The following is a 25,254-nucleotide window of genomic DNA, read 5'->3' as shown; positions in this document are numbered from 1 at the left end:
AGGAAAAGACCTTCCTGAAGCAGACTGGTAATTGTTTCACCATGCCCTTGGCAAGACCAAAATTGTTGCTGCATGCATTGGAGAAGAGCTCTGTGCTATGTTGCAAGTCATCTCTGAATTGACAATGTGGAGTCATTGGTGGACAGTAAGTCACAAACTATGTCCTTGGAGACATGGGTCTTTGCCAAGAGTTGTGACAGATTGCGAAGCTCTCTGCCCTTGCAATATCTGGTTTCAATGTCAGGATCACCATTGTGAGGAAGTCAGAGAGCATGGAAAAGAAAAAAAAATGTTCAAGAGGTTTGATGCTGACAAGCAACTCTAATATTTTCACTGACGAGGAATTATAGTCTCATAGGATGTGCAAACATTCTGCAGTGGAATTGTCAAATTGTTGTGATGAATTTCTCAGTGCATCCAGGTTTTTCCTTCCTTCGAAGGGCTCTCACAGTCAACTGATCCAAAGGTCCTCATCAAATCAACAGGTATGGTACCCAGGTCTGTATTTTGTTCCTGACATTTCTTCTCTGTTGTCTTTTACTGTGTATCAGTTGTTCCTTGACCTTTTCTGAATCTGCAGCAGATACTAGTTGTGATTTTACACTAAGCTGTTCAGATGGATTGTGACAAAACATTTACTGGCAAGGGAAAGGTATGACATTCTTCTATCATTTTCGCAGGATTAGTAAGTTCCTTTCTGCTTGTACATGTGGATAATATAAACACCTTTTCATTTTTGCTGGTTGGTTCCTTGCTCCCACAGATTGAAACAATTCGATAACCTCCAGCTTTGCAGATGTCAACTAGGGTAGCATTATCTCGCATAAATTTGTCACAAGAATTTAATTGCTTTCATAATGTTGAAGAATGCGTGAAGATCATCAGTAGAGCAGTTGATGGCATCCCTGTGACACCCTGTTGATTGCTTCTACATTGATGGACGAAGGCAACTAAGGCTATTTTCCTTAAGTTGTTTTGCCAATTTCTTTTTTAAAGAGTTTGTGCTCTTTCTGTGAATAGTGTGAATATAGCAGCAATGAGGAATGGTGATGAACCTGTAAACTGGTGGAAATCAGAAAAAAAGCCAGTCGAAACAAAAGGGCTCAGGATTGACCCCACGAGACAGTCTGGAAAGGCCATACAAATGGTACAGTTTCAGCAATGCTCTGCATGGTTAGAGAATATTGTAAAACATTCAGAGGCCCGACAGAAGTTTGTTGCAGGTTATAGAATTAAGATATTTCACTAAGAACAGGGAAAGTGGAGAAAGAGAGGGAGATGTAGCATTGTTAGTCAAGGACTGTATTATGGTGGCAGAAAGGACATTTGATGAGGGCTCATTTATTGACGTAGTATGGGCTGAGGTTAGAAGCAAGAAAGGAGAGGTCACCCAGTTGGGAGTTTTCCATAGGACTTCAAAAAATTCCAGAGATGTAGAGGAAAGGATTGCAAAGATGATTCTAGACAGAAGCGAAAGTAACAAGGTAGCTGTTATGGGGGATTTCACCTTTCCAAATATTGACTGGAAACACTATAGTTTGAGCACTTTAGGTGGGTCAGTTTTTATCCAGTGTGTGCAGAAGGGTTTTCTGACAGTATGTACATAGGCTAGCAAGAGGAAAGGCTACATTGGATTGGTAATGGGTAATGTATCAGGCCAGGTGTTAGACTTACAGGTAGGTGAGTACTTTGGCGATAGTGACCACAATTCAGTTATGTTTACTTTAGCGATAGAAAGGGACAGGGTATATACCACAGGGAAAGAGTTATAGATGGGGGAAAAGCAATTATGATGCAGTTAGGCAAGATTTAGAATGCATAGGATGGGGAAGTAAACTGCATGGATGGGCACAAATGAAATGTAGAGCTTATTCAAGGAACAGCTACTCAGTGTCCTTGATAAGTATGTATATACCAGGCAGGGAGGAAGTGGTTGAGCGAGAAACCGTGATTTACTAAAGAAGTTGAATTTCTTGTGAAGAGGCTTATGTAAAGGTGACTTGAAGGCTCAGTTAGGGCACTTGAGAGTTATACGTTAGCCAGGAACGACCTAAAGAGTGCACTAAGAAGAGCCAAGAGGGGACATGAGAAGTCTTTGGCAGGTAGGATCAAGGAAAACCCTAAAGCTTTCTATAGGTATGTCAGGAATAAAAGAAGGACAAGTGTAAGATTAGGCCCAGTTAAAGACAGTACTGGGAAGTCGTGCATGGAGTCAGATGAGATAGGAGAAACGCTAAATGAATATTTTTCGTCAGTATTCACATAGGAAAAAGACAATGTTGTTGAGGAGAATACTGAAATACAGGCAACTGGACTAGAAGGGAGTGAAGGTTCTTAAGGAGGGAGTGTTAGCAATTCTGGAAAGTGTGAAAATAGATAAATCCCCTGGGCCAGATGGAATTTATCCTAGGATTCTCTGGGAAGCTAGGGAGGAGATTGCAGAGACTTTGGCTTTGATCTTTATGTCGTCATTGTCTACAGGAGTAGTGCCAGAAGACTGGAGGATAGCAAATGTTGTCCCCTTATTCAAGGAGAGAAGTAAAGACAACCCTGGTAATTATAGACTAACGAGCCTTACTTCGGTTGTGGGCAAAGTGTTGAAAAGGATTATAACAGATAGGATTTATAATCATCTAGAAAAGAATAGTTTGATTAGGGACAGTCAACACGGTTTTGTGAAGGGAAGGCCATGCATCGCAAATCTTATTCAGTTCTTTGAAAAAGTGACCAAATAGGTGGATGACAGTAAAGCAGTTGATGTGGTTTATATGGATTTCAGTGAAGTGTTTGATAAGGTTCCCCATGGTAGGCTTTTGCAGAAAATATAGAGACATGGGATTGAGGGTGATTTAGCAGTTTGGATCAGAAATTGACAAGTTGTAAGAAGACAGAGGGTGGTGATTGATGGGAAATATTCATCCTGGAGTTCAGTTACTAGTGGCGTAGTGCAAGGATCTGATTTGGGGCCACTGCTGTTTGTCATTTTTATAACTGATCTGGTGGAGGGCGTAGAAGGATGGATTAGTAAATTTGCAGATAACACCATGGTCAGTGGATTGTGGACAGTGTGGAAGGATGTTGCAGGTTACAGAGGGACATAGATAAACTGCAGAGCTGTATTGACAGGTGTCAAATGGAGTTTAATATGGAAATGTGTGAGGTGATTCACTTTGAAAGGAGTAACAGGAATAAAGAGTATTGGGCTAACGGTAAAATTCTTGCTACTGTGGATGAGCAGAGAGACCTCAGTATGCACATGTATTGATCCCTGAAAGTCGCCACCCAGGTTGATAAGGCTGTTAAGAAGGCATATAGGTGTATTAGCTTTTACTGGTTGAGGGATTGAGTTTTGGAGCGTGAGGTCATGTTGCAGCTGTATAAAACTCTGGTGCGGCCGCACTTGGAGTATTGCGCGCAGTTCTGGTGACCGCATTAAAGGAAGGATGTGGAAGCATTGGAAAGGGTGCAGAGGAGATTTACCAGGATGTTGCCTTGTATAGAGGGAAGATCCTATGCGGAAAGGCTGAGGGACTTGAGGCTATTTTCATTAGAGAGAAGGTTGAGAAGTGACTTAATAGAAACATTAAATATGATCAGAAAATTAAATAGAGTGAAGTGAGAAACTTTTCCCTCTGATAGTGATTGGTAGCACAAGGGGACATAGCTTTAAATTGAGGGGTGCTAGATATAGGACAGATGACAGAGGTAGATTTTTTGCTCACTTGTAAGGGCGTAGAATGCCCTGCTTGCAACATTAATGGACTCGCTAACTTTAAGGGCATTTAAATAGCCATTAGATCAATATATCAATGATAATGGAATAGTGTAGGTTAGATGAGCTTCAGACTCGTTTCACATTTCGGCACAACATTGAGGGCCAAAGGACCTGTACTGCACTGTAATGTTCTATGTTCTAGAAATAAAAATATTTATGAAGGCTAAGGTGACTCAGGGAAGTTGCCTAGATTTAAAAAAGGTTTCCAGTCTGTCAGTAAAACTAACAAGGGTTAAGAAGGGCATATAGACAGAAGAGAGATGTCTGCAACAGAAATTATTTTTAATTTGTCTCTTATACTACTTTTTCTCCCTTATGAAACGGATCATGATGTCACCCCTATCATGACATCTATTTATGAATTCTAAAGGATTCAAAATAAATTTTCCTTCAAGTAAATAGAATATTCAAGTATCAAATGCTGAGTCAGGTTAGTTAGCATGATTGTCCACAGAATATAATCAAAACCAGTGTGTGCCACGGCAAATAGTGTTCATACGTGTTGGAAACTATCATAATAAGGTTCTCCCTTTCTTCAGAATAACAGACACTTGATATTGCCTTGTGATAATTTGAATGGAGTTTCTGCACAATGCTACATAGTGTGAAATTCAAGGAGAATAATGAGTTAGCGTTTGTTTTCCGGAAATGTCTGGAAAGTACAGTCAGTGTTTGCAGCAACTACCGTCAACAAGAGAACAGGAATATTTGCATTCCAACACCACAAGCAGCAAGTGACAGACAGAGGCACAGAATTCCAAACAAACTGATCAGATCTAAGCTCTGCAGTTCTGCTACATCCAATTACAAATGGTGGTGGAAAAGTAAGTAACTCACTGGAGGAAGCGTTCCCACAAATATCCCATCCTCAATCTTTTTTTTGGGGGGGGGGGGAAGGAAATGGGGAGTGTGGAATGGCTGAAGCCTATCACATTAGTGCTGAAGGTAAGGCTAAAGCATTCACAACAACCTTCAATCAGAACAGACCGATGGATTATTCATCTTAGCCTTCTGCAGAGGTTGCTAGTATCACTGATGCCACATTTTACCCAATTCAGTTCACTTTACCCGATAGCATCAAATAGTTGGAGGCACTGGATACTGATTATGAACACTGACAAGATTCTGACAATCGTACTGATGACACGTGCACCAGAACTTGCTGCACCCCTAACCCAGCTCTTCCAGTACAACTAGAAACTATCCAGTAGTGTGGAAAACTGCACAGGACAAAAAGCAACCAGCCAATTAACTATCCCATCAATCTACACTTGATTATCAGTAAAGTGATCAAAGGTGTCATCAACAGTGCCATCAAGCAGCACTTGCACAGCAATAACCTGCCCACTGACACCCAGTTTGAATTCCACCAGGGCCACTGTTCCTGATTTCATTACAATCTTCTTCAACCACAGAAAAGAGCTGAATTCTAGAGGTGAGGTAAGAGAATCTGCCCTTGGCATCAAGGCCAAGTATGACATCAAGGACCTCAAGTAAAATTGGAGTCAATGGGAGTCAGAGGAAAACTCTCTGCTTGTTATGGTCATAACTAGCACATAGGAAGATGGTTGTGATTGTAGGTGGCCAGTTATTTCAGCTCCACAACATCTCTGCAGGGAGTTTCTGAGAGTAGTGTGCTCAACCTAACCACCTTCAGCTGCTTCAGCAATAACCCTCCCTCCATTACAAGGTGAAAAGCAGAGATGTTCGCTGATGATTAGACAATGTTTCATGATGTGGAGGAGCCGGTGTTGGACTGGGGTGGACAAAGTTAAAAATCACACAACACCAAGTTATAGTCCCACAGTTTTAATTGGAAGTACTTCATTTAGACATTGCCTGCTTCTTATCTGAGGACCTGCAGATGGTACTGAACATTATCAAAGTTAAAAATCACCCAACACCAGATTATAGTCACACAGTTTTAATTGGAAGTACTAGCTACCTGAATAATGAGCAATGCTCCAAAAGCTAATACTTCCAATTAAAACTGTGTGACTATAATCTGGTGTTGGGTGATTTTTAACTTTGATAATGTTCAGTACCATCTGCAGGTCCTCAGATAAGAAGCAGGCAATGTCTAAATGAAGTAAGACCTGGAGAATATCCAGGCTTGGCTAAAAAGTGACAAGTAACATTTGCACTGCACAAGTGTCAGGCAACAACAATCTCATCATTGTGCCATGCACATTACTATAACTGAAGGCTCCACTATTGATATCCTGGGGGTCACCATTGACCAGAAACGTAACTGAACTAGCAATGTAAATAGAGCGGCTACAAGAGCAGGTCAGAGGCTAGGAGTACTGCAGCAAGTAACTCACCTCCTGACTCCCCAAAGCCCTTTCTACAAAACAACAAGTCAGGGGTGTGATGGAATAGGTAAGTGCAACTCTAACAACACTTCAGACATTTCACACCATATAGGACAAAGCAGCCCACTTAAATGACATCACCTCTACTCTCTCCACTACCGACAGTCAGTGTCGTCAATATGTATAATCTACAAGATGTACTACAGAAATTTAGAAAGTAACCTCCAAATATACGACCACTTCCATCAAGAAAGACAAGGCAGCAGATACCTGGGAACATCACTAGTTGCAAATTCTTTTCCATGCTACTCACTGTCCTAATTCAGAAATGTATCACTAGTACTTCAGAGTCGTTTGATCGAAATCATGGAATTCTCTCCCCAACAGCATTGTGGGTCTACATCACTGCATGGATTGCAGCAGGTAAAGGGACCTCATCACCATCTTCTCCATGGCAACTGAAGATGGACAATAAAGGCTGGCCCAAGCAGCGATATTCACATCCATCAATGAATTCAAAAAAGATTTGAAAATGAGTTAAGATCTTTCATTCCCAGCCAACACCTTCAAAAAAGCAAGACAATTGCAGTTAGAATGGATAAAATTCTATTCCCCCTCAAAGATCCCTTCTCAAACCTGATGATTTCCACCACTAATTGCACTGGAAACATTAAGCATGATCAACTAGTTCAAATTTGGCACAGTAGCATTCAATGAGCAGAGTGTTCAGCCTTGACCACATCAGCTTTCATCACAGGAGTGCCACAAAAACACTCAGCATTTTTCTCCTTGTGCAAGGGGAGTTTTATTATGATTAAGTTATCATTAACATATTGGGGATGGCATGTCAACTTACTAATGGATTAGATCATGACAGCAAAACATATGCTGGCTTTGCTTTGTTTCCATGCTCACTACAAAAGAATATGTAATTTAAACCAAAATCCTAAAGCTGACACTCATAGGTAGACGAATCACATAGAAGGTAGCAATCCTGACATTTTACCTAGCTAGAGCTCTGCTGATAAGGAAAGTTGTTCTTGCAGGTCAATTGGCACTGTGACAGTTTATGAGTTCTGCAAATTTCATGTAACAATGGCTTCTGTTGTGTCCTTGACTTTAGTGTTTGAGACGGACTTGGGATTATATTAACGGGATCCCTGAAACCTGAGGCCTGTTGTCTCGGGAGATGAAGCAGACAATGTTTAGAACACCTTTTATAAATCCTTGCCTTTACTAAGGAGAGCTCGCTGTGGTCCTAAAAAGGAATGCATAACAGTCAATGGGCTGCCAAATTTCACCCCTACCTTCCAGTTAAAAAGCAACACAATGCCCTGAGCTCCAGGTCAAACCACATTTGCTGTCATATAGTTGATTCATAGTTATGAGACCTTTGACTGATGATAGATAGAAACATGAAGAACGTGATTTGTGTAAACTGATTTGTAGTGAGGGACAGTTGTGCACTGTCAGCCTCATTCTTGTGACCTATCTAGGTCCAATGACATGAGGTATCAACACAACGGAGATAGGGCCTGATGCAATAGGTAATCAGGACTACATCGGCATCTTGTTGAGTTTTACATATCTAACAAGGTCACTGGGTTTAGGGTGGTCTCTCCAGAATCTGTCTTCACATGCCAGGACAGACAATGCGCAAAAGTATCTTTTATTCATTCAAAGAAATTAATCTATCATTGCCTAGGCCAGAAATTATTGGCCATTCCTAATTGAGCTGCCTTCTTGAAAGTCCATTTGGTAATAGCAGACCAACACCTGGGGAGGGAATTCCAGAATTCTTACCCAACAACACTGAAGATATACAGAGGATGGTGAGTTGCATGGAGGGGAACTAGCAGGTGCTAGTGTTCCAATGCTTTTCTCCTCATTGGTTATTGGTTTGGAAGCTGTTGTGTTTGTGGTGGAGAGATTCAATATTTGTTAATGTGGTTGTCAATCAAGAACATAGAAAGGTATAGAACAGAACAGGCTCTTCGGCCCACAACGTTGTGCCGAGGATTATTCCTAATCTAAAATAAAATAACCTAACCTATGCACCCCTCAATTCACTGCTGTCCATGTACATGTCCAGCAGTCGCTTAAATGTCCCTAATGACTCTGCTTCCACCACCACTGCTGGCAACGCATCCCATGTATTCTCTGCTTAAAGTACCTACCTCTGAAGTCTCCTCTATACCTTCCTTGTAATATCTTAAAACTATGACTGCTTGTGCCAGTCAATCATGCCTGGAGATAAGTGTCTGGCTATTGACTCTATCCATGCTTCTCATTACATTGTATACCTCGATCAGGTTACCTCTGTTCCTCTTCCTCTCCAGCGAGGAAGATCAGAGTTTAGTCAACCTCTCTTTGTAAGGCAAGCCCTCCAGTCCAAGCAGCATCCTGGTAAACCCCCTTTGTACCCTCTCCAAAGCCTCCGTATCTTTCCTATAATAGGGCGACCAGAACTGGACACAATATTCTAAGTGTGGTCTCACCAGGGTCTCAGAGGTGCAGCAAAATCTCGCGGCTTTTAAACTCAATCCTTCTGTTAATGAAAGCCAAAATAACAAAATAACTTGGGTGGTAACTTTGAGGGATCTATACTTGCACACCAAGATCCCTCTGTTCCTCCACACTGCCAAGAATCCTGTCTTTAATCCTATATTCAGCAATCAACTTCGACCTTCCAAAATGCATCACTTTGCAATTATCCAGGTTGAACTCCATTTGCCATTTCTCAGCCCAGCTTTGCATCCTGTCTATGTCGCACTGCAGCCTGCAATAGCCCTCGATACTATCAACAGCACCTCCAACCTTTGTGTCATTGGCAAATTTACAAACCCACCCCTCAACCTCCTCATCCAAGTCATTTATAAAAACTACAAACAGCAGAGGTCCAAGAACAGAGCCCTGCAGGACACCACTCACCACTGACTTTCAGGCAGAATACTTTCCATCTATAACCACTCTCTGCCTTCTGTCAGCCCACCAATTCTGAATCCAGATAGCCAAATCTCCCTGTATCCCATACCTCCTGACTTTATGAACCTACCATTATGAACTTATCAAATGTCTTGCTGAAGTCCACATACACCACATCCTCTGCTCCACCTTCATCAACCTGTCTCGTCACCTCCTCAAAGAACTCAATAAGATTTGTGAGGCATGACCTCACAAAGCCATGCTGACTGCCTTTAATCACACTGTGCTTTTCCAAATAGTCATAAATCCTATCCCTCAGAATTCTTTCCAAAATGTTGCTGACCACAGATGTAAGACTGACTGGTCTGTAATTGCCAGGGATTTCCCCAATCCCCTTCTTGAAAAGAGGAGCAACACTCGCCACCCTCCAATCCTCCGGCATGACTCGTGGAGAATGAGGAAGGAAAGACCTTTGTCAGCAGCTTAGCAACCTCCTTTCTCGCTTCCTGCAGCAACCTAGGATAAATCTGGTCTGGGGACTTATGTTTGCCAAGTAGGTTGCTTTGTTCTAGATGGTGTCAAGCTTCTCACGTGCTGTTGGGAGCTGCACTCCAAAAGACACGGGAGAGGTAAGCCTGGCCCACTGAGCATCATCTGCTCAATTTGTCAACAAGATCATGGTTGATCTGATAATTCTCAACTCCACCTTCCAGCCTTTACCCCAAAAATCATGATTCTCTTACTGATTCAAAATTGGTTTATTACAGCTTTAAACTTACTTAAATATACAATTCCACAAAATCCCCACAGCAAGAGAAAAAAAAGCATTAGCTGTGTTAAATGGGCAACTCTTACTCTATGATATCATGTTCAATGGTCTTAGATCATTCGACAAGGGAAACAAATTCTCTGCATCTACCTCGTCAAGTCCTCTAGGAATCTTTTATATTTCAACAAGGTCTGCTCTAATTCTCCCAAAATCCAATGTGTAAAAATCCAATCTATTCAACCTCATAAGACAATCCTTCCATCCCATAACAAATGTAACAAATTTGTCAGGCATGATTTCCCCTTCATGAAGCCATGCTGACTTGCCTTGATCATATCAGTTTCTAAATGTTCTGACACATCATATTTTATAATAATTTGTAATATTTTCTCAACTGCAGATGTTAAGCCAACTGGCCTATAGTTACCTGCTATTTAGTCTCCCACTCTTTTTGAGTAAGGGTGTTACATTTGCAGTTTTCCTAACCTTCGGACTTTTCCAGAATCTAAGGATTTGTGATAGATCAGTGCCAATGCATCCACTATCACTGTAGCTATGTCCCTTAATACCCTAGGATGTAAATAATCATGTCCAGAAGTGTAAAATTAATAGGGTAGTGATAGTGAAGGATTCTAACTTCCCCAACATTAAATGGGGTAGTCATAGAGATATACAGCACAGAAACAGACCTGTTGATCCAACCCATTCATGCCAACAACATATCCTAACCCAATCTAGTCCCATTTGCCAGCACTTGGCCCAGATCCCCTTAACCCTTTCTATTCATATACCCATCCTGAAGCCTTTTAAAGGTTGTAATTGTATCAGCCTCCACCACTTCCTCTGGCAGTTCTTTCCACTCCAGCGTCACCCTCTGCGTAAAGACTTTGCCCCTTAGGTCCCTTTTAAATATCTCCCCTCTCATCTTAAACCTGTGCCCTCTAGCTCTAGACTCCTCCACCCGAGGAAAAAGATCTTGCCTATTTACCCTATCCATGTCCCTCAGGATTTTACAAATCTCCATTAAGTCATCTCTTAGCCTCAGACGCTGCAGGGAAAACAGCCCCAGCCTATTCAGTCTCCGTGGCAACATCCTGGTAAATCCTTGTGGTGGCATGGTGGCTCAGTAGTTAGCACTTCTGCCTCATGGCGCCAGGGACCAGGTTCGATTCTCACCTCGGGCGACTGTCTGTGTGGAGTTTGTACATTTTCCCAGTGTTTGCGTGGGTTTCCTCCGGGTGCTCTGGTTTCCTCCCACAGTCCAAAGATGTACAGGTCAGGTGAATTGGCCATGCGAAATTGTCCATAGTGTTAGGTCCATTCGTCAGGGGTAAGTGGAGGGGAATGGGTCTGGGTGGACTACTCTTCGTAGTATTGGTGTGAACTTGTTGGGCTGAAGGGACTGTTTCCATACTATAGGGAATCTAATCTAAATCTTTTCTGAACCTTTTCAAGTTTCACAATATCCTTCTGATAGGAGGGAGACCAGAATTGCACATAACACTCCAAAAGTGGCCTAACCAATGTCCTGTACAGCCACAACTGCTGTACTCAATGCTCTGACCAATGAAGGAAAGCAGGCCAAATGCCTTCTTCACTGTCCTATCTGTCATTGACTCCACTTTCAAGGAACTATGAATCTGCACTCCAAAGTCTCTTTGTTCAGCAACATTCCCCACCTTATCATAAAATGCAAAAGTCCTGCTCTGACTTGGCTTTCCAAAAGGTAGCATCTCACATTTATCTAAATTAAACTCCATGTGCCACTCCTCAGCCCATTGGCCCATCTCATCAAGATTCCATTGTAATCTGAGCTATCCTTTTTCACTATCCACTACACCTCCAATTTTGGTGTCATCTGAAAACTTACTAACTATACCTCTTATGTTCACATCCAAATCATATACATAAATAATGAAAAGCAGTGCACCCAGCTCCAATCCGTGTGGCACTTCGCTAGTCACAGACCTCCAGACTAAAAACCAAACCTCCACCATTACTCTGTCTTCTACCTTTGAGCCAGTTCCATATCCAAATGGCTAGTTCTCCTTATATTCCAGGATCTAACCTTGCTAACCAGTCTACCATAAGGAAGCTTGTCGAACGCCTTACTGAAGTCTATATAGATCACATCCACTGCTCTGCCCTCATCAATCCTCTTCTTTATTTCTTCAAAAATCTCAATCAAGTTCATGAGACATTGTTTCCAACGCACAAAGCCATGTTGACTATCCCTAATCAGTCCATGCCTTTCCAAATACATGTAAACCCTGTTGCTCAGGATTCCCTCCAACAACTTGCCCACCACCGATGTCAGGCTCACCGGTGTATAGCTCCCTGGTTTTCCTTACCACTTTTCTTAAACAGTGGCACCATGTTAGCCAACCTCCAGTCTTCTGGCCCCCAGTCATAGTGTGAAAGATTTTGAGGGAGCAGATTTCTTAAAATGCATCCACAAGAACTTTTCAAGTCAATGCACAGAAAAGCTCTTACAAGAGAGGGACCTGTTCTAAACTTACTTTTCAGTAAAGAAGCTGGGGAAATGGTTAACGTATCAGAGGGACAGCATTTTACAGGCAGTGATCATAATTTTGCTAGATTCAAGGTTGTTATGGAAAAGGGCAAGAATAGGCTTAAAATTAAAGTTCTAAACAAGGAGGAGGCTGATTTTAATAAGATTCAACATGATTTGGCCAGAATTGTCTGGGACCAGAAACTTTGGAGGTAAATCTGCATCAGAACAGTGGGCCGCATTCAAGAAGGAAATACGAAAAGTACAGATTTCAACAAAGATAAAAAATGGGACCAACAAATCCCATTCAGGACTTGATGGATAATCGGGATTGAATATGGAGGTAAAAAGAAGCTTATGACAAAACTGCAGACCACCAGAGGATTATGGAATGTGAAGATTGCAGCAAATGCTTTAGCCTTATCTTCAGCACTGATGTGTTGGCTCTCCAATCATTAAGGATAGGGACATTTCTGGATCCTCTCCTCCAGTGCGCTATTTAATTGTGTACCACCATTCACAGTTGGATATGTCATGACTGTATCTGATTATTTGGTTATAGAATCACTGAGCACTTTCACTTGATGCTCTTGGTATGCAAATAATCCTGTTTTGTAGTATGCCTGATACTGATCCTGACATTTCCTTGTGCGCTCTTCACAGAACCAGTGTTGAGGAGTATGCCAAGTGCTGATGTTATAGATTGCATTGAAGTTTAATCCTGCTATTGTTGATGGGTCACAATACTTCATGGATGTCCAGTCATGAACTGTTAGATCTGTTTGAAGTCTAATTCATTTTGCCCAGTGATAGTGCCAAACAGGATGAAGAAGGGTAATTTCAATGTGAAGATGAGATTTTAACTTCATAAGGACTGTGCAGTGGTCACGCTGATCAATAAGTCATGGATAGATGAATTTGCAGTCGGCAGATTGGTAAGGATGGGATGTTTAGTATATTTTTGTCTCATTAGTTACCTCATTACCTGCCACAGAGTCGGTCTAACAGCAACGTTCTTTACAACTCTGATGGCTCAGTGAGAAATGCTACTGCCAAGCCACTCTTCATCTTGGTGAAGTCATCCATCCAGAGTACATTCTGCACCCTTGCTATCCTTAGTTCATCCAAGTGGTATAGAATATGGAGTACTACCAATTTATTAGCTGAGGGGAGATGCAAGGGCGTTACATGGATGCCAGCAGCAGGTTTCCTTGCCATGTTTTGACTTGATACCATGGTACACCATTGGAGTCAACTCCAATTGTAACTCCATTCTGAATGTATATCACTGTAACACCATCTTTGCTGTGTGTCTCCTGGCAGAGGACTTTGCAGGATTGAGTTTTTGCTGTTGACATTTCCTTGTGTCTTATTTGATACCCAAGTTGTCCATCCAGTTGCATTCCTTTTTGAGTTTTCAGCAATTGATATAACTGAATGGCTTTTCAGGCTATTTTAGAAGATAATTAAGCACCAACCTCATTATACTGGATCTGGAGTCACATTTAGGCCAGACCAGTCAGGACTGCAGTTTTACTTTCCTAAAAGACATTAATGGGTTTCGCTGTTTTCACAACAAGTGATAATGTTCACGGTGACCATCAGATTTGAATTCTAGGTTTTTATTCAATTCAAATTTCATTACATGATCTGTTCTGGTGGGATTCAAACTCACATTCCGAGAATATTCTCTGGGTTTCTGGACTACCAGTCCAGTGACAATACCACATTTGGTATTGTCATCTCTCTCAAGTTGCTGAGGCAGGAGACCGAATGATTATGCTCACCAAGTTTGGCTTGCACAAAGAGATTTAAAGAGACGTGACTGCTTTTGCATTCAAACAACCACTTGGAGCCACAATGACGAATGGATGAACATGAGGGCAAAGACAGGTGAGCCATTCCAAAAGGGAAGACTAGCCCCTTTTGAATGGTACTTCCCTTTCACCCCCATATCAGGTTTATAATAGAACCAAAAAGTTTTGACTTTCCATGCTGGTGAAATATGCACATGAAACAGTGCTAAGGATGTTTTCAAAACCAACAGAAAACAGTCATCTATTAACTACTTGACACTTTAAAGAATTCCAGTAGCTTCGTGAGGAATGGATATTCTGTTCTGAAAACATTCTAACAGTACAGTTTGTTCTGGTATGACGCAGGTTTCATCAACGCAAATTGGCTATGACACAATTGATGAATTATGGACACTGTTTGGATAACATGACTTTTCTGCTGAACGGGTATAGCGATCTTCTACAGCGCAATTTTCTGTAGTGATTTTCCATAGCGCGATTTTCTGTCAAACGAGGTTGCACAGGAACGCAACTGTCATGTTATAGCAGAACGACCTGTACTCTGAAAAAAAATTCATGGTCTTTAGATAGCAATTTACATATAGACTATCACCCTGTTTGGAGTCAGATATGTAATCAGATCCATGGTAAAGAGAAGGCACGGCAAAATGATCATACAAAAACACCCTAGTGAACTTGAGTGGCAATCTTGACAGCTTCCAAATCAGCATTATAAATATCCAGGTTAACTTTCCTGTTGTGCTGAAAAATTAATACAACATAAAATATAACTAATAATGATTTCCAGACAGTTTGTTCATTTTATAAAATTATGAAGAAGTTCCAGCCCATAAAATGTATTCCTCACCAGGATCATTGTGTGAATGGGGTACAACAAAGACTTGCAGTTTCTCATCATCCCATTCATTTTCATTGTACGTGATGTCAAAGCCCTGTTTCCAAACTCCACCATCTGGATTGTCAAAAGGTAGAATGTTGTAGATATCCAACATCTAGAATAAATTAGAAATAAGCTGACACCAATAGATAATTTAACGTTAGTACAGAAAAAGAACACCACAATAAACAAGACCAAAATAGAATCCATATGGATTGTGATAGAAGATAATACAGGATCAAACTAATTGGTCTAGACCAAAAAATGGATGCTCTTATAATGCTGTAAGCCAATGCTGCAGAGGTATTGTAAATGGTTGTTTCTAACAATAGCATCTAGGAAATCTGACCCAATTTAAGAGTGTAAATAGATATTATTTTGGCTACATGCTGTAAGCACTGATAACAATTACTTAAGCACACACTTAAAAACTGGCTAGCTCCTTCCAGGGACAAAGAAAGAACAAAAAACAAGGAAAATTTATAGCCCAGGAACAGGACCTTTGGCCCTCCAAGCCTGAGCCAATGCAAATCCACTGTCTAAACCTGTCGCCCAATTCCTAAGGATATGTATCCCTCTGGTCCCCACCTACTCATGCACCTGTCCAGATGCACCTTAAATGAATCTATCGTGCCTGCCTTGACTGGCAAAGTGTTCCAGGCACCTACCACCCTCCGTGTAAAGTACTTTCCGCGGGTATCCGGCTTAAACTTTTCTCCTCTCACCTTGAACACGTGACCTCTCATTATTGGATCCTTCACCCTGGGGAAAAAAAACTTATCAGTATCAACCCTGTCTATACCCTTCATGATTTTGTAGACCTCAATCAGGTCTCTCCTCAATCTCTTTTTTTTAGTAAATTTAACTCTAACCTACTCAACCTCCCTTCAAAGCTAGCACCTTCCATACTAGACAACATCCTCGTAAACCTTGTCTGCACCTTACCAAGGTCTCCACATCCTTTTGGTAATGTGGCAACCAGAACTGTACACAGTATTCTAAATGCAGCCAAACCAAAGTCTTGTACAATTTTGACATGACTTGCCAGCTCTTATACTCAATACCCCGTCCAATGAAGGCAAGCATGCCATACGTCTTCTTGACCACTCTATCCACCTGTGCAGCCACCTAGAGAGTACAATGGACTGAACTCTCAGATCCCTCTGCTCATCAACTTTTCCCAAGGCTCTTCTGTTTACAGTATAGTTCGTTCTAGAATTAGACTTCCCAAAATGCATCACCTCACATTTGCCTGGATTGAACTCCATCTGCCACTTCTCCGCCCAACTCTCCAGTCTATCTATATTCTCCTGTATTCTTTCAAAGTCCCCTATGCTTTCTGCTACTCCACCAATTTTCGTGTCATCTGTAAACTTACTGATCAGACCAGCAATGCCCTCTTCCAGATCATTTATGATCAAATATCCAGGACATTTCTTTATATTCTGATAGGCGGAGTTTATTCATGATATCAGCTAACCTTTCAGGGAACAGACGAAGGTGGAGAAAGAAAAATTAGGAATTACATCAAAAATAATTGTTGATTTCAACTACCCTCGTATTAATTGACAAGTGGTGAAGAAAATGGAGTTCCTACATTATATACTGGTGGCCCTTCTGATTCGAAGTGTGAAATAACCCAACAAGAGAAGATTTACAAAGTGAAAGCAAACTAATGTAGATGTTGAAGATCTGAAATAAAATTGAAAGTGAACACAGAAACTCAGAAGGTCTGGCAGCATTTGTGGAGACAGAAACAAAGTTAACTCTAAGCCAAAATCAGAAATTGCTGCAAAAACTCAGCTTCAGTTCTGAAGAAGGGTCACTAGACCTAAACATTAATGATCCTTTCTCTCCACTGATGCTGCCTGACCTGCTGAGTTTCTGATTTTGCTTCTGATTTACAGCATGCACAGTTCTTTGGTTTTTATGTTAACTCTGAGCCAATATGACTCTTCTTTAGAACCCAAATGGAGATTTGTCATTGGATCAAGTGGTGGGGATGGAACTAGAATAGACAAGATGAGTAAAAGTAAGGGAACTTCTAATAGTAGAGACCATTATATAATGTGTTTTAGATAACGATAGAGAAAGACATAAGTATTTTAAGAAAGGAAATAGATTGAAGAAAAGCTCATTCTGCATGGCTGAAATTAAAATTTGCGAAACAAAATATTGTCAAACATTGATGTAGCCCTACTGAATTTGTTTGAGAAGGTAACACAGACAGTAGATAATGGTAAGGCGCTAGATATGACTAATCTAGATTTTCAAAGGATGATTGACAAAGTGGCATTAATAGATAAATGACTAAGGTCACAGAAACTGGAGCCAGCAAAATAGATTGCCAACTGGTCTCAAGACTGAAAGCTGACAAAGATAATAAAAGGCAGTTATTCAGAATGACGGAAGGTGGGAACATCAGTGTTGGGACCATTGCTATTCACAATATATCAGAACAATTTTGATCTTCAAATCAAAAACCAAGTTCTAAATCTGTGGATGATATCAAATATTGAGAAGCAGTATGACAAATGAATAAAGTTGCAGAATGGGCAAATAAGTAGTTGATTGATAACACAGAACTTGAGAATTGCTGAGAACACACATTTTATTGAAGCATTTCACTTTGCAATCTTCATGGCAATCAAAAGAGCATCAATTCAAGTGAAAAACCAACATTTATGCTGCATGAGATGACAGCATTGATTGGTTGGCAAATGCACTCTGATTGATAGAGGTACTGCATGGAAAATCTATCAAATAATTAAAGAGTAGATTATCCCTAATTCACCCCAACAGTATCCTGTGAAATAAACCAATGAATGACAGTCACCTATTTGCTATGCACATGTTCTTTCTGTCTGTAAATATAGCTTCTAGTATGTGTAAGTGTGCCACACTGTTAATGGGCTGAAAATGCTAAATTGACTGAGTGCAACTATTTGGACAGATGTGAATATGCCAGCAAAGAAATCTCTCTCTCTCTCTCTCTCCTTCTCCTGGAATGATTGGAATGACAGAAAGAAGAAAAATGAGAAGAAAAGATTAACAACAAAAGACCTGAGTCCACTGGATCAATTACTGGAGTGAAGAACGGCCATCTTTTTATGGACAACGTAGAGTCACCACTACTGAAATCAACAGAACATATGATAGACAATGTAACCACCTTTGAAATTGGACATTTCAGCTTCAGAATTTTGTTTCCTGTCGTTATTCGTCTGCACAAATAATGTTTTTCAACCTTCTGTCTGTTCAGTGTCAACGTATGAAAACCAGTCAGACAATTTGTCGCCTTGGTTTTCTAGATGGAAGTTTACGCATATTGACACTCCAGAAACATGTCTACCACAGTTTCAGTGGCCAATTATTTTATTCAGTCCATATCCATCAATAATCTTCCCTTCAACACAGGTCGGAGGTGGGGATGATCGCATAATGTTCAGCACCATTCACAACTACTTAAACACTGAAGTAGGAGAAAGTGAGGACTGCAGATGCTGGAGATCAGAGCTGAAAATGTGTTGCTGGAAAAGCGCAGCAGGTCAGGCAGCATCCAAGGAGCAGGAGAATCGACATTTCGGGCATGAGCCCTTCTTCAGGAATTCCTGAAGGGCTCATGCCCGAAACGTCGATTCTCCTGCTCCTTGGATGCTGCCTGACCTGCTGCGCTTTTCCAGCAACACATTTTCACCTCTAAACACTGAAGTAATCTATGTCCATATGCAGCAAGACTTGAACAAACTCTAAGCTTGGGCTGATAAGTGACAAGTAACATTTGCACCGAGGAGTGTAGCATCAAGGAATCCTAGGAAAACTACAGTCAATGGGAATCTGGGAAAACTCCTGTTTGGAATCGTACTCAACACAAAGGAAGATAACTATGGTTGTTAGATGTCAGTGATCTCAACAGGAATGTGTCCCAGGCCTAATCACTTTCTGCTCAAAACACAGGAATAAGATAGGACATTAAGTCATGAACATTCCCATGAAGAGAGAATCTAACGATTGCCCTTGACATTCAGTGGCACTACCATTTCAAATTCCCCCACTATCCCTACTCTGGAGAGTTACAAGTGACCAGAAACATAACTGAATTATCCTCATAAATATTGTGACTACAAGATCAGACCAGAAGCCAGGAACAATGTGGCATGTAACATAGGTTCTGTATCCCCAATGCTTGCGTCTAATTGGTTTGCCGGATTCACTATGGAGAAATGGTTAGTAATTCTTTTGAAATTTGTAAAAGCCAAGCTACTGGTTGAAAACTAATTAGTGCTTTGGAATGAAACAGAGCACGTCCATAAAACACAGTTATTACTTACTTGCAAATTTGACCCTTTTGCATACCCCTTCAAGGCAAATTGACAATCTTCTGCTTCAATTGAAATAATGGAAGAGGAAGATCCAAAGACTTGAGAGAAAAATCCTTTACTTGAATTTGAAGTTTCATGGTCCCCTTGGTTATCTTTCACAGATTCGCTCAAATTAATAACGGAATCCCTGATGTTTGAAATGATTTCATTGTTTTCAGCTAATAGACGCTCTAGATGGTCAATTTTTTCATGCAGAATTGAAAGCTGTGCCTGCAAAATAAAAGGGAAAATGTCACTCAATAGGTTCTATATTTGCTAATCTTGAAAAAAACACCTGTTCAGACGAAGACAAGAACATAGTATCAACATCGGTGTTCCTCTATTTCTCACAAATCAATTCTCATTTTTCAGAACATCCCATTTTGCATCTTTATCCAAGATAATCTTATGTTACAAAACGTGAAATATAATGATTCAAATTTCTAATTAGCTACTAACATAAGTCTGTATTATAATGGTAAGCCAGCAGAACCCCTAGATCTTCACATCGGCTTCCAGCCTCAGTGAATTTATGATCCGCCTTTTTTCCAGGCAGAAGTACAATGTTTTGCCAGATCTAAGCTCCTCTAAACCTTAAGCAAACCAGAGGTTCATAGATCTCAATAACTGCATTCATAGAATCACTTTTTCAGACAGATCCCTATTTGAGGCATAAGCAGTCCCAACTTAGAATGTGGGAATTGGCTTAGCTCAAGCCAGAAATACAAAACAAAATCTAGTGTTTTGCTCACAGAAAGTAAGAGGGAGTTATTTGTAAATGGGAACTGAATTTTTCTGGCTGGATCAGCATTTATTGCTTTTCAATAGTTACCTTAGAAAAGGTGGTGATGAGCTGTCTCTTGAATCACTACAGTTTATTTGTTATAGGTACAGTCACATTGCTGTTCAGGAAAAGATTTCTAGGATCTTGATTTAGGAAATTTAAAGGAACAGCAATATGTCTCAAAGCCAGATTGGTGTCCGGCACAGGGGGGAAGTTGACAGATGGTGGTGTTGCCATGTATATGCTTCTCTTGTTCTTCTAGGCAGTAGTAGTCATGGCTTTAGATAGCACTGGTTAAGGATCCTCAGTAAATTTCTGCATGCATCTGCTGCTGCAAAATATCAGCGATGGTGGGAATGAATGCTGTTGGTGGATGTGGTGCAACTCATGCAGATTGCTTTGACGCTTCTTGAGTGTTGATACAGCTGCACTCAGACAGGCAAGTGGGAAGTACTCCTGACTTGAGCCTTGTACATGGTAGACAGGCTTGAGGGAGTCAGGTGAGTTACTCACTTCATGATTCCTAGCCACTCACCTGCTCTTTTAGCCACAGTATTTATATCGCTACCCCAATTCAGTTTGTGGTCAATGGTATTCCTAAGGAATAGGACGGAGTTCTAAAGAAGGTTCACTAGACCTGAAGTGTTAACTCTGCTTTCTCTCCACAGATGCTGTCTGACCTGCTGAGTTTCTCATGCTATTTCCCATTTTTGTTTCAGATTTCCAGCATCTGCAGTACTTTGTTTTTGTTTGGCAACCCAAAGGATTCGATAATGGCAATGCCATTGAATGTCAAGGGGCAATGGTTAGATTGTCTCTTCTTGGAGATGGTCATTGCCTGCCATTTGTGTGACATAAACATCACTTGTCATCAGAAATTTGGACAGTGCCCAGGTCTTGCTCCACTGTAAAATGGATTACTTCAGTATTTGAGTTGCCGGAAATGGTGCTTAATATTGTGCAATCACCATGGAACATTCCCACTTCGGATTTTATGACAGAGAGAAGGTCATTGATGAAGCAGCTGAAGATGGTTGGGCCTAGGAAACAACCTAGAGGTATGTAGAGCAGATTAACTTTTTTGACTCTATCTATGCAAGTTTAGCATCCACCCCAACCAAAGTAAACACTTGTTTACTTCCAGTATTAAAAAGGATTTGCAGAGATGTCTCAGACATTTTTTAACTTCCTAGCACCACATGTGCCATTTTTCCCAATAAAACAATCATTAAGATGACCGTCAAGGAAGGATTCCTTGTTCCTGTTTGATTCCTGTTCAAATTATTTAAACTGGTATTGTTAGGAGACATTTGTATTCCACAATGTGTGACCCAAGGAAAGAGAAAGTCTCCTTCAACAGGTTGGTGTTTTTCCAAAAGGTTTAGCAGTGTGCATCGTGCAAAATAGGGAATGGAATTGCTATGAAGGCAATTTTAAAATTCTCATCCTTCTTTATAACTGAGGGTATGAGGACAGCATTGCCCAATGTCAGGTAACAAACAGAGGTTTTAGACAAGCAGAATTTGGTGCAAGTTAGCTTCTCATTTATCCACCAGTATATTCTTTAAGACCTCCTGAACTTTCTCTTCCGTGATGTGAACTATTTTTAAAACATCAAAAGTTTATTGCTCCACATTCCCTAGACTATTACTTTCTCCACAGTAAAAGCTGACGCGAAATAAACAGGACCTCCGTGATCTTTAAAGAGATCCTATCCTCTCTCGAGTTAGCCCCTTGCTCTTCATGAATTTGTAGAAGCTCTTTGGTTTATCCTTGACCTTATCTGTCAATGGTAAAAATCACACAACACCAGGTTATAGTCCAACAGGGTTTATTTGGAAGCACTAGATTTTGGAGTGCTGCTCCTTCATCAGGTAGCTGTGGAATGAGATCATAAGACACAATTTATAGCAAAAGATTAGAGTCATGCAACTGAAATGATATATTGAACAAACCTAGATTGTTGTTAAGTCTTTCATCTTTTAGAATGGGTTACAGGTTTTGGCTCATTAATATGAAAATCCCAAAACTTCTTTTAAGGCTTTATAACAAAAGGTGACATCTTAGCTCAGACAGTGCATTGAAGGTGTGAGATTAGAGTCTTTCTGTATCCCAATCTTGAGTTAGACTGGTTCTATTTCCAAAAGAAGGAATTTATAAAATATTAAATGGATTGACTGCTTGCAAATTGTGTGCTTTTTGAGCAAAATAGAATGTATCTGCAAATATAATTCTGCAAATGAGAGAGCACACACCCTGCTTTGTAAAGTGTGAGAGTGTGATGGATCATAAGCCTGTCAAAGACAGAGAGACACAGAGTGAGTGAGTGAGTATGTAAGAGTGTGCGTGTGTGTGTGAGAGAGAGAGAGTGTAGAGTGGTATGAACCCAAGGTCCTAGTTGAGGCCATCCTTATGGGTTCCAAATTTGGCTATCAGCTTCTGCTTGGCCACTCTGTGTTGCTGAGTATCAAGTTCGCCTTGAAGGATGGTCACTTGAAGATAGGAGGACAAATGTCCCTGACTGCTGAAGTGTTCCCCGACTGGAAGGGAACACCTCTGTCCGGCAATTTTCATGTGGCATCCATTCATTGTTATCATAGCATCAGCTTGGTCTGGCCAATGTACCTTGCTTTGAGGCATCCTTGCCTGTAGCGTATGAGGTAGACAACATGAGTACCTGCCATGAAAATGGTGGGTGGAGTCCCCACATGTAATGGCAGTATCCATATTGACACTCTTATAAATCTTGCAGTGTTGCCATGACAGGGTTGTACAGTGATGTGATCCATGTTGTCCTGAAGGCTGATCAGTTTGCTGCGAACCATGGTCTATTTAAGGTTTGACAGTTGTTTAAAGGTGAGAAGTAGAGGCGTAGGGAAGGTCTTGGCAAGGTGCTCATGCTCATCGATAGTGTGTTGCAGGGTGCGAAGAACATACTATATTTTCTCTGCTCCCGGGAAGCATTGGACAATGAAGGGTACCCTAATAGTTGCATCCCGTGGATGTTTCCTGAGGAGGTCATTATGAACACACATATAAGTCTATGGGCTGAATTTGCATCTTCAGAATTATATTTGCAGATACGATCTATAGGCAGTCTATCCATACAATATTTTAGAAATTCCTACTTTGGAAACAGAAGTAGTCTGACTCAAAATTGGGATACAGACAGACTCCAACCTCATACCTTTAATGCATTTTCTGAGCTGAGATGTCACTTTTTTTTATAGAACCTTAAGTTATCTCGTGAATGTGGCTTAAAAGTAGTTCTAGAATTTACATATTAATGATCCAAAACCTGCAACCCATTTTAAAAGATGAAAGCCTTAACAGCAACCTAGGTTTGTTCAATATATCATTTCAGTTGCATGATACTGTAATATTTTGCTTTAAATTCTGTATCTTATGATCCCGTTCCACAGCTACCTGATGAAGGAGCAGTGGTCCAAAACCCAGTGCTTCCAAATAAACCCTGTTGGACTATGTGTGATTTTTACCTTTGTTTACCACAGTCTAACACCAGCTCCTCCATGTCTCATTTGCCAATACTATCTCGCATTCCCTCTGTGCCTTCCTGATTTCTCTATCAGAATGCCCTGACATTCTTTATATTGATTAAGAGATTCAATTGAACCAAGTTGTCTATATCTCAATGAAAGACTCTCTTTTATTCTTGACTAGAACCTCAATATCTGTATTCATCCATTGTTCCTTAATCTTACCCTTCATTCTGACAGGAACAAAATGCCTCTGAACTGTTTCTAGTTTATAGCATCCACAATTCTTTCAGTTTGTACACTGATACTAGTAAGTGCTTCTAATACTTCCAGTTGTCACTATCCCACTGTAGTGGTTTCATATTTTCAGCCATCTTTTGGAAGTGCTTCAATGTCCTGACCTTATTTTTCTCCAATTTTTTTTTAAAGAAAGCTCTGATCAGCACTGAAGCTATGACAATATTCATGATCCATTCAGAGAGTTCAGCTTCCGAGAAACATTAGTCCTTGCCTTTGACATCTAAACAAGAACAAAACACCTTGGCATCTACTAATTCACATTACTAATGAAAATGATTTAATTGATTCTTGCGGCTGTTGTCTGCAAGACATCAGGTGCAAATGGTGAATTCTGAAGTTCACTTTCACAGAACATTGATCTCCCACATGTTCCATACACTAACAGAGTCTCTCTGATCCTCCTGAGTCAGGTTCAAAGCACTAATTCTGTGTAATCTTTCCTTTCACCATTTTCTTATCTGGTTATGCAACTGCTAAATCTAAAAAGGGTAGCTCTACTCTTTCTTTAAAAAGCTTCAATGTACATGTAGGAGAAAGTGAGGTCTGCAGATGCTGGAGATCAGAGCTGAAAATGTGTTGCTGGAAAAGCGCAGCAGGTCAGGCAGCATCCAAGGAACAGGAGATTCGATGTTTCGGGCATAAGCTCTTCTTCAGGAATCACTGAAGAAGGGCTTATGCCCGAAATGTTGAATCTCCTGTTCCTCAGATGCTGCCTGACCTGCTGCGCTTTTCCAGCAACACATTTTCAGCTCAATATACATGTATTCAAGTCTGCGGTCTTCCAATTTAAGCTGAGAGTTTGGTGGTCACCTTTCTGATGTTCCTTTTCTTAAAATGCTGTTTATTCGTGTGCAACTTATAGCCTGCTACTCACTGGGGAGATTCAGCAAAGTAGCTGATGTGAAGTTTTATCCTTCCCTGTTGCTTTCCGCTGCAGCCGAACGTTTCTGCCCCCTCCATTTTTTGTGCTTTCATTTTTGTCTGGGGAAATCGCACCTGAGGACTTTAGCCCCATTATAGGTCAATTTAAAACTGACTCTGAACACATGGACCACCAATCCAGCCAGCGCACAAAACCTGTGCTCAGTCATTGCTATCTGTACAATGTTTTGGCCTCCTGGGGTTTCGGTGCACATAAACTCTGTATCACTTCAAATCTCGTGTGAGACTTTTCATACTTGCATTGTCCAAGCAAATCCACTATTGATCACTATGCTGTGGTTTTGACTTTACTTATGTAAACCTATCAATCACATCAGAACTGGTCAATGGATATGGGCTCTGTTTATTTGAAATATGGCATGGGATTGTTCAGCAGTCAG

General features: G+C 40.8%; 1 protein-coding gene across 2 annotated transcripts in view; it reads right to left on the bottom strand.

Annotated features, from left to right (window-relative positions):
* Positions 1–25,254, bottom strand: part of man2a1 (mannosidase, alpha, class 2A, member 1) — a 219,479-nt gene that overhangs the window by 182,176 nt on the left and 12,049 nt on the right. For both annotated transcript variants that reach the window (XM_060837296.1, XM_060837306.1), the window contains 2 exons: positions 19,322–19,582; positions 14,961–15,105 (listed from right to left, as the gene is read on the bottom strand). In XM_060837296.1, the coding sequence (XP_060693279.1) occupies positions 14,961–15,105; positions 19,322–19,582 (406 nt within the window). The remainder of the gene's footprint in view (positions 1–14,960; positions 15,106–19,321; positions 19,583–25,254) is intronic.

Source organism: Hemiscyllium ocellatum, chromosome 2 (assembly GCF_020745735.1).
Source record: "Hemiscyllium ocellatum isolate sHemOce1 chromosome 2, sHemOce1.pat.X.cur, whole genome shotgun sequence".
In the NCBI taxonomy this organism is placed as follows: Eukaryota; Metazoa; Chordata; class Chondrichthyes; order Orectolobiformes; family Hemiscylliidae; genus Hemiscyllium; species Hemiscyllium ocellatum.
This window is presented reverse-complemented; position numbering and strand designations above follow the sequence as displayed.